Below are 12,322 nucleotides of genomic sequence, written 5' to 3' on the forward strand. Positions count from 1 at the left end.
TCTGGAGGTGTTCGGAGCCGCCTTGTGTACTTTTACCAATGTTTTATAGCCTGCATATGAAATATTTTGAATTAGAATTCGCTTAAATTTATGTAAATAATAATAATTTAATATAATGTGGTGTATCTATTCGACATAAAAAAATTGTTTTGGTGTATCTGACACTTTCGCTGACATTACCAAGTTAAATTTGCATTTAACACTGGGTTTGAAGATGCTATTCTATCCGTTATCATATCCGGAGATAAATTCATGTTGTCATATATATATATATATATATATATATATATATATATATATATATATATATACACGCGACCATTTTAAGAAATCAGATAGTTATCTGAAGTATAAAAAAGCATGAAGTGACCAAGTGTAAACATGCCCATATTATCATCATTCCTGCATTACAAAAATCCAGCTCTAGTCTTTTTCGTTCAGAACCACAGGCTTGATTTGATTGGTGGTTGTCGTAGAGGTTAAAGCAGTCCTCTGTAGAGTCGTCGCATCTGAGGACTGTTTTCTCCTCTTATAGATGCTGCTGACTTTCCTCCTGAAATAGTTTCCTGAGCAAACATACAGCACCGGGTTCAAGCAGCTATTCGAGAACGCCAAATATACAGAAAACTGGTTTCCGATATTCAGAAAATGAGCCCACTCCTTCTCATCCAAAACCTTGAGATCACAAAGCAAGTCGAGGAAGGTTAAGAAATGAAACGGACCCCAGCAGAAGAAGAAAAGAAAAGTGACGGCACACACTAGGATTGTAGCCTTCCGGTCATTTCCGTCTTCCCAATAACCGCTGTCTCGTCTACGCTTTAAAGCCCGTACGATATTAAAACAGCAGAACGTAATGACTAAAAACGGCAGAGCAAATCCAACAATGTTGAGCTGCAGTAGATGCGCGATTCTCCAATTCCCATTAGGATAATTCAACATGCATTCGACGGATTGGTGAGCCGGAATGTCAATCAGTTTTCTCATGGCAGCAGTAGGAGCGCCCATCCCCAGTCCAAACAACCAGAGGATTACGCAGATTAGCTTAGCATAGCGTTTACGCCGAAGCCATCGGGCTCTCATGGTCAATACGAGCGCTAGGTATCGGTCTACGTTCACCATGACTAGCATGTAAATACTCGTGTACATGTTGACCATGATGGACATGTTGACCACCTTGCACATGAATTCCCCATACAGCCACATGAAGTAATTAAGGATATTCATGGCCCAAAAAGGCAAGCAGACTAGTAAAATAAGGTCAGCTAGTGCCAGATTTCCCAGGTAGATCTCTGGGACGGACCATCGGCCTCTCTGGAGCAGGAATACCAGCAATACGAAGGAATTTCCCAGAATTCCCATCAAGCAGACGATGAATATGTATGGTGGGATAATGGAAAACACTAGTCGCCATTCTGTTGAGTTGAAGAAATCCAGATACGCTGGAGTGACCGATGCGTTTGGAGGATGAAGCGTCACAGATGATGTAAACTCTTCTGGTTGCATCCTAAAAAGGGAATATTGGAAATATTTAATCGTTTTAATATGCTCAAGTGAACTTTTGTTATTAGACTGTATTGTAAATAATCACTATAATAGTTATTTGCAATGATTTCCAAACCAATTAATAATATTTAAAGTTTCTAAGATGATTTAAGTTAGTGCAGCAGTCAACATATTAAAGATGAATCAAAGTAAAAAATAATCAATAGTGAAAAATCAGAAGACGCTGTAAAAATCATTCTAATGTTTTTTTGCTGTGATTTCCAAACCAATTAATAATGTTTAAAGTCCCCAAGGTATATTTAAAGTGCAAGTTTGACACCCAGTGGTTGAATTTGGTATTGCACGCCTGTCTTAAAACGCATTTCACTCGACTCCTACTCTGACAAGTCCACACAAACATAGGTTGCCAGATTGACATGAGTGTGCCTGACTAAAGAGCCTAAAGACTTATTTGAACTGTTTTCTAACTAAAAGCAATGGCATGCGATAGCAGACATAGGCTGCGTCCGAAATTGACTACTACTCAGTAGGTACTGCATTTGAATTTAAACGTACTACTCGGCCGTTAGAAAAGTACGCTCTATACAGTATGAATGTGAAAAGTATGAATGGAATTCGGACGTACTACATCCGCCATTTTGTCATGGTCACATGACCTACCTGCGTCAGTTGCGTCGCCTCACTTCCATTCATGAATTCTCTCACGGGGCATTAGCGCAGCGGGCATGGGCTGCGCACTTCAGAATCTCGCCGGAAGTAGTAAGACATCCGGGTACTTCTCGCCTACTGATTTTCGAATTATATGAATTCGGACTTACTACTCGGCTCGCATACTGATTTTGGCGTACTATATAGTATGGAAGTATGCAGTTTCGGACGCAGCCCACAGTTTCCATACTAAAAGGAGTTTTGTCCTAACCAACAGCTGAAATTTATACTTTAGAAATGGCTTCTGTTTCTCACAGGTAAACAACAACCACCTCAGGTACACCTCATGTGCTTTATTCAGTGTTAAATGCTAATAATGTGAATTTGTATGCCATTTATTGCCATACTACTGAAAGCAGCCGCAGATCTGGAAAACAAAATAAACCATTTGAAATTGACCCCAAGCCAACACATATCAGTGATTCAGCATGTACATTTAATAATGGTGAAGTGGTATAATATGTGTTAATTAGATTATAAACCTTAATATTTCATGAGTAAGTGCCCTATTCTGTGCTTCTGAATGGCTCTATTTAAATTTCTGTCGTGTTTTGTCTGGTGCAAAAAGCCTAATTGCTTATCACTGCAAATCTTGTCACGTAGCTTGTTATTAGGACACGGGGTTACAATGTAACCTGCTCACCTAATGTTTACGTTCGTAATATTGATATTATTTGCTAATTAATAAACACCTCATGTGGAACTCTGAATCTGCGTCTCATTTTGGAGTCTGCTACTGTCCACTGGTGGTCGCCTTTTTGGTCACGGACGCACATGCTTTGAGAGCCTTCATAACTGAATGAATGAAATGCATGGTTTTCCACCAAGGCAACCCGGGTGCTGAAATATTATTGGCTAAACTGGAATTGGGCAGGTTAAAAGAACTAAAAGAAAGACAGCCGTTCTGGCATGTGACGGACATTTTCGAAGCAGAATATCAGACTTCAGCATTGATTTTCAGATAAACAAGAATGTTCACTTAATATATTTGCAGATATTTCAGAAACATGGTATAGTATTTTATGCTTTAGTAGAGTCAAAAGTGCAATCAAGTGTATCCAGGGCTTTACATTAACACCCGCTAAATGCGAGTAGATTCAAGCTCTGGCGGGTTAGACAGACATCTTTACTAGCCACTTTGGCTGGTTGGAAATCATTTTGTAATTTTAGTTATGCTAAAAACAGGGTTTGACAATAAGCATGGCCTAATATTCGTGCAAATGTGATCTTAGATTGGAAAAGCAGCACGACTGACAAAAAACACTGTTCACGCGAGCAAAACAGTAAAAAATCTGGTAAATGCAGAACGAAAACATGATCACTTGATGTGATGCACGAGACTGTTAAAAAGCATGCGCACTCCCGTTTACTTGCGCAAAGCAACTGTGCCTAGAGGAAGCGCAACTGGTGTGATCGGTTCCCTTTGAAATAGACTGGACGAAGAGCGATGATCGTGCGCCCACAGTCCTGCTGCTTTCAAGAGCTCACAATTAAAAAACAAACATTATTTGTAAGCAGCAAGAGTCACTGCTTTCTTTTCAATTATTCTTTAAACAGATTATCAACAGGCGTATATTAACTGTGTGCGCGTGATCATCCTTTCATTTCAAGGTTTGTTTCACCTGCTTTCTTTTGCTCAGTTATTTTTGTTAATATGGTGTAATAATAATTTTTTACAATAACGTTGCTTTAATGGGAGATTACTCCCTGTTTATGTGTAGTTAAATGGTGGTCTGGGACTTTTAGCCAGGACAGATTTTGCATATTTTAAATACATGAATAATTCTTTTTTAAATGTAATGTTTTTTAAAAAAAAAAAAGGTTTTGTGGAATTAAAAAGTGCACCTATACAGCTATATTTTCCTTGTTTTGACACGTTAAGAATTGTGGCTAAGAAATACTTATTTGGTGAGGTCAGAGATAAATTTGGTAAATCCTGAATTTTGAGCCCTGAAAAGTCATGAAATAAAAACTGGTTGCATTGCGACAACCCATTTGCTCATGCACACTGAGCAAGCTCATACACAATGCAAACAAGAAGTGAAATGAATGAGAAGGCATGTGGACATAACGTCTAAACGACGTCTAAATCTAATAATTTTAGCATGTCAAAGTCAAATTTATGCATATAAAAGATATTTTCCCAACAAGGAAAGTGTGGCTAGTGAAAATGGCGAGTGTTTAGTAATGTTGGAGATCTACCAGCCACAGTGGCTGGTGATCAAAAAAGTTAATGTACAGCCCTGAGTGTATTAAAAAAAAAGTTTAAATAAATAAATGTAAAATGGTGAGAATACACTGTAACAAACCATTATAATACTTTTTATGCAATGATTTCCAAACCATTGAATAATATTTTTAAAACCTAAGATATTTTAAGTTAGCACATATTAAGTCGTTTAAAAAAAGTTAATCAAATTAAAAAAAAAAAAATTGTGAAAAGTTTTGGGCTAAAAGTAGAGCTACGCATCGATGAATTTGCTCTTCAGTGTTTGAACTCTCAGTAATGATTAAATCACACTGAACTGAGCTAAACTGAACTGAACTGAACTTAAACACTAAAAAACTAAACTACACTGTTCCAGTTACTATGACCATTTATGTGAGGCTGCTTTGACACAATCTACATTGTAAAAGCGCTATACAAATAAAGCTGAATTTAACTGAAAAAAGTGTCTGCTAAATTAATAAATGTAAATGTGTGTAGCGCAACAAATGTTGACATTTGTTGACTATCTTTAGCAATATACTTGCATATTCTCTGATGTTGTTTAATGGTCACTTGAACACTGATAATGTAGATAAAAATCCCCCAAAATCATACTTGTCAACGCTTCAGTTTTTCCTGGGATTCTCCTGAATTTTACAGTTCTATCATCCTGTGAAGGTATTTTCCTGTATTTCTCCCGTATTTTCAGTGTTTCTCTGAAGGGTGGCAAATAAACATGAAAGAGCCGAGCATCTGCAACCCATACCGCCGAACCACCAGGGGCTGCCCCTTGCTCTTAAATGTGAGCCTGTTCTGTGCTTTCGCTTTGTTTAGGCGAGAAAACACTTTGAAATAAAGGTAACACTTTACAATAAGGTTCATTAGTTGATGCATTTACTAACATGAGCTAATCACGAACAACACTTGTACAGCATCTATTAATCATAATTGAACATTTACTAATGCATTATTAACATCCAAGTCCATTCTTGTTAACATTAGTTAATGCACCATGAGTTAACATAAACTAACAATGAACTACTGTATATTCATTAACTAACGCTAACTAACATAAACAAATACAGTAGTTAATGTATTGTTCATTGTTTGTTCATGTTAATAAATGCATTAATTAACATTAACTAATGAACCTTATTGTAAAGTGTGACCGAAATAAATATGAAAACGGCGCGCTTCCCTTTCCTTTTCATTACAGGTGCTGTCTCCCCTTCATATGCAATCCTCAAAACTCAAATAGCAGTGCGTGACTGTCAGCAGACGCACTCCATAGTGATAAACAGACGCTGTTTCCCAAACAGGTTCTGTACTCGTGATTTGAAGTGGAGTAAAGTTCTGGGTTTTGGGTGTGTGTTTAAACAGACATATACACATAATTTATAATATAAAGATGTCGATTTTGGTCGTTTTTTTTTTTTTTTTGTTTGTTTCAAACACAACTAATCTGTCCTAAATGAGCATAAAAAGTTAGGAAAGCAGTTGAATGCCTTCATTATTTTGTTAGATGTGTGCATTTTTAAAGTGAACCCTCTGTTATTTAATGTAATCAAACGAAACAATCTAAATAAATCATTCATTCGTTGCTCTTTAAAGGTTCAGGACACCCCGGAGAACTTTTTAAAAAAAATATTAACAGATGTGTGTGTGTTGTGCATCAGTTAAGACAATGTTAGCACCTGTCAGCTTTAATTGTGGGGAAAACTGGATAATTTTGAGCTTTTGTCAGCAAATTTCAGCTTCCGGGTTTAAAATGATTTTTGGGGCGGATCAAAATCGGCGACGTAGCGCAGTACTGCAAGTGCAATGATGACGCATCAGTTTCTCATTATTATTCATAGCGGAGTTTTCTTATCCTATGAGAAGAGCCGGCTGCTTAATTATTCATGAGACCTGCCAGAGTCAAGCCCGAGCTGTGAGACACGTCACAGACCCACGGCAGTATTTAGCCGTTCATGAAGGCTCATATGCGTTTGTTTCCATGATCCACGGGGTTTGTTGCATGTTTTCCCCCGCGATCTTGTCAGGGCCGATCATACAGCAAAGCTGTGTGTGCTGCTAGCATTTTGGTCGGGAGAGCAGCACGAGAATTAGAGAATGGCGGACGCTGTCTTTTATCAGGAGTTCGTTCACATTCAGACACATCACCGTGCTGCTGTGTTTGCCTAAATCCTCCAGATTACCAGCAGGGTTAATGGTTAAAATAGACAGGTCAGGAGACCTGCTGCACTGAGTCTGCTGGATACGGGGATTGAGGGAGAGTCCTCATTTATAGTGTTTACATGAACACACTTATCTTTATAATGATATAAATTGTTGTTGTCTGTATATGAAATTACGAATAACAAATGTAGCAGGGCATCACTGTTCACTGTTCATTTCTTTGCATTTTAACTTTGTAAACTATAAACTCAAGCGTCTCCTCACGTTTTGTCTCATTTTGTGAGCTAGCTTCGTTCGCTCACGTTCTCCCCTGCTGGCCACGCCCACTCCTGCCCTTTGCTCGCGGAGCTCCACGCCCATTAATCATGCATCTTTTGAAAAAATTCTGAAGTAGACTTTAACCGAAAGAGGGGGGTGTCATGGCCCTTTAATCAGAATGTGTAAGTTATACAGCGAAGAAATGGCTAAGGAGATTTGATAGCTTGATTCTGTTTCATAATAATAGCTATTCATTTTAATAAGCTGAACTGTTTGCTAATTTATTTGCTGCTAATGTATACTATATTTCTTTTGTAATTAATAATAATAATAATAATATAATAATAAAAATAAATATATGTAAAATAATAATTATTTTCTTTTGTAAATAATAATAAAAAAACATAATACTGACAATTTACCGGTGTATTTACAATAAAACAGCTCCTAATGAACATGTTTACTAATTTGGGGATTTATTTGTTAACTAATTTAATCTCTTATTTTGTTGGGCATATGCCTTATTTTCACATCCTAATGTTGATGGATATGCCCAAAATATTGTTAGCTTAAAATTCTAACATTCCTTTTACATTCATTTTTAGCAGACACTTTTAGCCAAAGCAGCTTATATATGAGGATGAAAGCAGCACTTAAAATGAGCTTATTCATTCATTCATTCATTCATTCATTCATTCATTCATTCATTCATTCATTCATTCATTCAACTAGTAACTTTTAATCAACTCTCCAATTTGTCAAATGAACACTAATTTTGTTTAAAAAGACAAAAACAAAATGAATACCAAACAAAACACACAGTAAGTTTGGTTTAAAAGTTAATGCAACAGATCTAATATTTAAAATGAGAACAGAAAACTTTGTGCCTGCTCTAATGCAACAGTTAGATTATTTACAATGTAATGGAAGCATGTTTCAAAATTAAGTCAATGTAAATCAAAAAAAAAAAAAAAAAGGTCACACTTTACAATAAGGTTGTATTAGTTAGTGTTAATGCATTTATTTACATGAGCAAACAATGAACGGTACATTATTGTATTTGGTTGTGTTGAAGCAAATACAGTTGTTCATTGCTAATTCACAGCATTAACAAACATGAGTTTAGATGTTAGTAGTGGATAATTGATGAACTATGATTAATAGATGCACAATTATTGTTCATGTTAGAAAATACATTAACTAATGAAACCTTATTTTAAAGTGTGACCCAAAAACATATATAATGTGTACTTGCCTTACGCCACGAGTAAATTTCTGGAAGTATCAGGTATTCCTCACTTTCTCCTCACAGTCGTCCTCTGGTTTTAGAAGTGTCTGTTGAGAGACGGAGAGCAGCTCTGTCTATGCAACCACATTCCTCCACGATCTGTTTACACAAACACTATCAGCCCACTGAAGAGAGATGAATTAAGACTTCAACGTAATGCAAACTTTACATTTGTGGGCCAAAAACTCTCTGGATGTTGTATAATATATATACGTCACATGATACTAATATAGCACATACTAAATATTACTCAAATTGGGCAGTTTATATGGTTGATGTCAGAATTATTAGCTGTCCTAAATTATTAGCTTCCACATTTTCTGTTTAACTGAGAGACGATTTTTCCCCAACACATTTCTAAATGGTTTTAATAACTGGTTTCTTTTATCTTTGCCATGATGACATACATAATATTTGAGTTGATATTCTTCTAGACACTAGTATTCAGCTTAAAGTGACATTTAAAGGCTTAACTAGTGTCACGATCACCAGCGATCTTTACTCCTTAGATCGCTGGAAAAGGTGCACTATCACTAATGGACTACAAAACAGCCATTTCATGGACTACAACTTCATACATGCACTCCGCTTGTCACATCTGTCAGTGACCACCTGAGGGCGCTGTAGTTCAATGGACAATGAGTGAAACTACAGCGCCCATAAAGACTACATTTCCATGCATTCTTTCATGCACACACCCGGTCTGTCATTTACATTGATTACAACCACAGCTGTTTCCATTCTCCGTGATTACCAGGACTATATATTCAGTCATTCAACCACAGTTTGTCATCGCGTCGTTTGTCTTTCTTGTACCCAGTAAGTCTGTTTTTCCTAGTTGTTGTTCCTGATCTTGCCTCGTATCTTGCTTTAGTCTAGTTCATGTTTATCTGTCTTAGTTTCTTGTTTTGTTGTTTATTTGTTACTTTGCACTTTGATATTTCGGATTTTTGTTCACTGTTTTTGCACTTTAATATATTAAAATCTGCACTTGAATCCGCTATCTTTTGTTCCCGTTTTTGTTATTGTTTTGATCACGCCTAACATGACACCGCTCACACACACATGTTCCGCATCCTGACTGATTGCACAAACGCCACTGGAGGATTGTCAAGGACTGATTACTAAGGGTGTCACGATCCTCCAAATCCTCAATTCGATTACATTTTCGATTCTAAAGGCACGATTCGATTTGATTTTCGATTATGAATAATTATTTAATTAATGACCAATTAATTATTTGTAGCCTACCGTTTAAACTACCTGACCTGCATGGTCTTTGTTTTACCCATAAACAAATCATACAGTAAATGAATAAAGGCAAGATACACACATAATTACCACGTGTCAATCACTTTATCTGCGGGACTCGTGAATAGGCAGTGATCTCTGTCGTTATAATGGCGTCGGTAAAAACGACGCACAACCAGCAGCAACCAGCCAACAGTATCCGAGGTGTTCACTAAAATGACAAAGTACAAGTGAGTGAAAGATTGAAGCAGTCCTCTGACTGCCTGGACCTGCTGTCTCGAGCGCATGGCTGTGTGTGCGTCTGTGTCTGTGTGGTCACGTGATGTGCATTTTCAGAGGTAGTGAGGAAGGAGGGCTGCTCAGAAATGCTACACGCCACTGTGGATGTCAAATCGTTGTCGTTCTAAACTGCCATTCAAAAACAAAGACAGTGTAAACAGGGCCTGAGTGTGTACTTTTCGCGAGCGGATTAGCAACGGGGGAGGACGGAGGATCGCGATGCCGGTGTTGTCTATCAGATGAATCGTATGTAATACGTACAAAGCAGAGCTTGCAAAACTGTGTTTTTTTTTGGTCGACAACACGAACGTTGTCAACATAACTCACTGGAAATACAAAATACTTCCACACCGGCGACTTTATTGAAAGAGGAGAGGGTTTAAGTTCTGTCGACGGGTCTCCTGCTTCTGCAGTTTAACAAGCTCTTCAACAAGCCTGTTTTTTCCCGCTTGGCAGGCCAAGCTGACGTGACATGGGGGCGTGGCAGCATTGACGATTCTATTTTTTGATTCGATAATCGAAATTGAGCATAAATTTTGATCGATTTCGATTAAAAAAGGACATCGTGACACCCCTACTGATTACACAGACTTTTTAATCAGCACATACACTCACTCCGGTTGCCGAGTCTTGTTTACATCTAGTGACATTACAAGTAGGGTTGGGCCGATAGACGATGCCACCCTCCATCGCCGATGGCCGACAAACACCACGATGCTGAGCCGGCCCGCCTCTGCCCCTGTTGCAAATCCGCTCGCGAAAAATACACACTCCGGCCCGGTTTAAACTAATAGGTCTTCGTTTTTAACTGCATTTTAGAATTAAAACGATCCACATCCACATTGGCGTTTACCATTTCTGAGCAGCCCTCCTTCCACACTACAGCTGAAAACCAAGCGGCAACCTCCCGCTCTCCCTCAGGAAGCCAATACGGAAGTAACTAAAACTGCAATTCATCCGAAATTCCGCTAGTCCTGGCCGCTCCTGGCTCCAAAACAGAACAAATTTCAATTGAGCCCACTGTTAGAATGGCCAACTTTACAGCAGAAAAAAGGGTGTTTACAGCCTGGTACAAAAAAAGATTTTGGTTCATACAGCTAATATTACCCTTCATGACAACTGTGAGGGGGTGAATTTTTTTATAACTCATCAGTTTCCTTCATATTAAGTTATATTAAGTTTGCATAATTAAGGGAGTGGCCACTTGAGTGACAGCTAGGTCCTGCTGGTCGCCGTCACGTCACCTCAGCTGAATCCTGCAGATTAGCCACTGAACTCGGCATATTTATCGTATTTCTGTGTTGTTTTATGTGGCTTTACACAGTCAACTGCCTTTTGGACTTGTTTCCTACAATTATTGGATGGCATGGCATGCTGAGTGCACTTAATTGTGCTCACAAACCATTCACGTGGCCTCCGTTCCCCATGTGAGTAAAGTTATATACTTATACACCATCTCTATACATGTATTTGTTTATTTAAGATCATTTATCATTTATATTTATATTTATATTTAGAGCTGTAATGCACTCCAGAATCTGACGAATTGATTAGCTGTAGGCTCTAGATCAGTCATCTGAAGCGTTGTCATAAAGTGTTATGCTGGATTTCATCAATAGTCTTACATTAACTAACACAGACTGTATCTGAAGTGTTTGGAAGTAATTTGTGTTTTCCTCCTGTTGAAAAACGTCATAAGAACAATGTTTAGTGGCTCAATGTATTACAGCAGTGTTTTTAAAAGACTAAACACTTTATTGATATAGTACAGCCAAGCTAAAGTTGTCAGAACACAAACGAGTCGCAGGTGATAAAGTATTAAGCGTTCTCCCAAAGTAAAGTGTGTCTGAACCAGGTCTAAGCTAAATGCCAGCAGGAGTCTGAAGCTCCGCTCACTCTCAGCTCTTTGCCCTTGTTTGGTATCCCGCCGTGGGTGTGATGACACGCAAACAAAATGGCGACAGTTGGCCGCGCCTACTTGTGGCTTCTTTTGCGCTCTTTAGAAACCTATGGGTCACGTCACGGATACTACGTCCATATATTTTACAGTCTATGCTGAAAACGCACATCACGTGACGCACACACACTGTCATGCGCTCGAGACAGCGAGTCCAGGCAGACAGCGGGTCAGTAGACTGCTTAAATATTTCACTTTCACACTTAGTAATTTTAGCAAACAACTCAGATACTGTTGGCTGGTTCCTTTTGGTTATGCACCTTTTTTACCAACCAAGTTTGTCGACGCTATTATAACGACACAGATCACTCTGCCTATTCACGTGTCCCGCGGAAAAAAAAGTGATTGACAAGAGGTAATTATGTGTGTAACTTACCTTTATTCATTTACTGTATGATTTGTTTGTGGGTAAAACAAAGACCATGTGGGGCAGTTAGTTAAAACGGTAGGCTACAAATAATTAATTTGTTATGAATTAAATATTCATAATTAATTCACCTCCGACTTTGACGACGATGCCATCGTCCATCACGATGTTTCATATTAGACATCATACAATGCCAAATTGGTCGACATTTCCCAACCCTAATTACAACGCGTTTACTTTGTGTTGTTTTCCCTTGTTTGACCCTTGCCTTATTAATCTGTTTATCTCTGTCTGCTGCCTACCTTCTGACCTCTTGCCTGTTAC

At 38.2% G+C, this 12,322-nt stretch overlaps 1 protein-coding gene and 1 long non-coding RNA gene across 4 annotated transcripts in view; one reads left to right on the forward strand and one right to left on the reverse strand.

The window, feature by feature from the left end:
- LOC141378498 (uncharacterized) overlaps positions 1-12,322 on the forward strand; it is a 282,672-nt gene that overhangs the window by 46,061 nt on the left and 224,289 nt on the right. The gene's annotated exons all lie outside the window — the stretch shown is intronic.
- Positions 424-1,503, reverse strand: bdkrb1 (bradykinin receptor B1). The gene has a single exon (NM_183073.2). The coding sequence runs from the start codon at positions 1,501-1,503 to the stop codon at positions 424-426; it is 1,080 nt and encodes a 359-aa protein (NP_898896.2).

This window comes from Danio rerio, chromosome 17 (genome assembly GCF_049306965.1).
Source record: "Danio rerio strain Tuebingen ecotype United States chromosome 17, GRCz12tu, whole genome shotgun sequence".
Taxonomy (NCBI): Eukaryota; Metazoa; Chordata; class Actinopteri; order Cypriniformes; family Danionidae; genus Danio; species Danio rerio.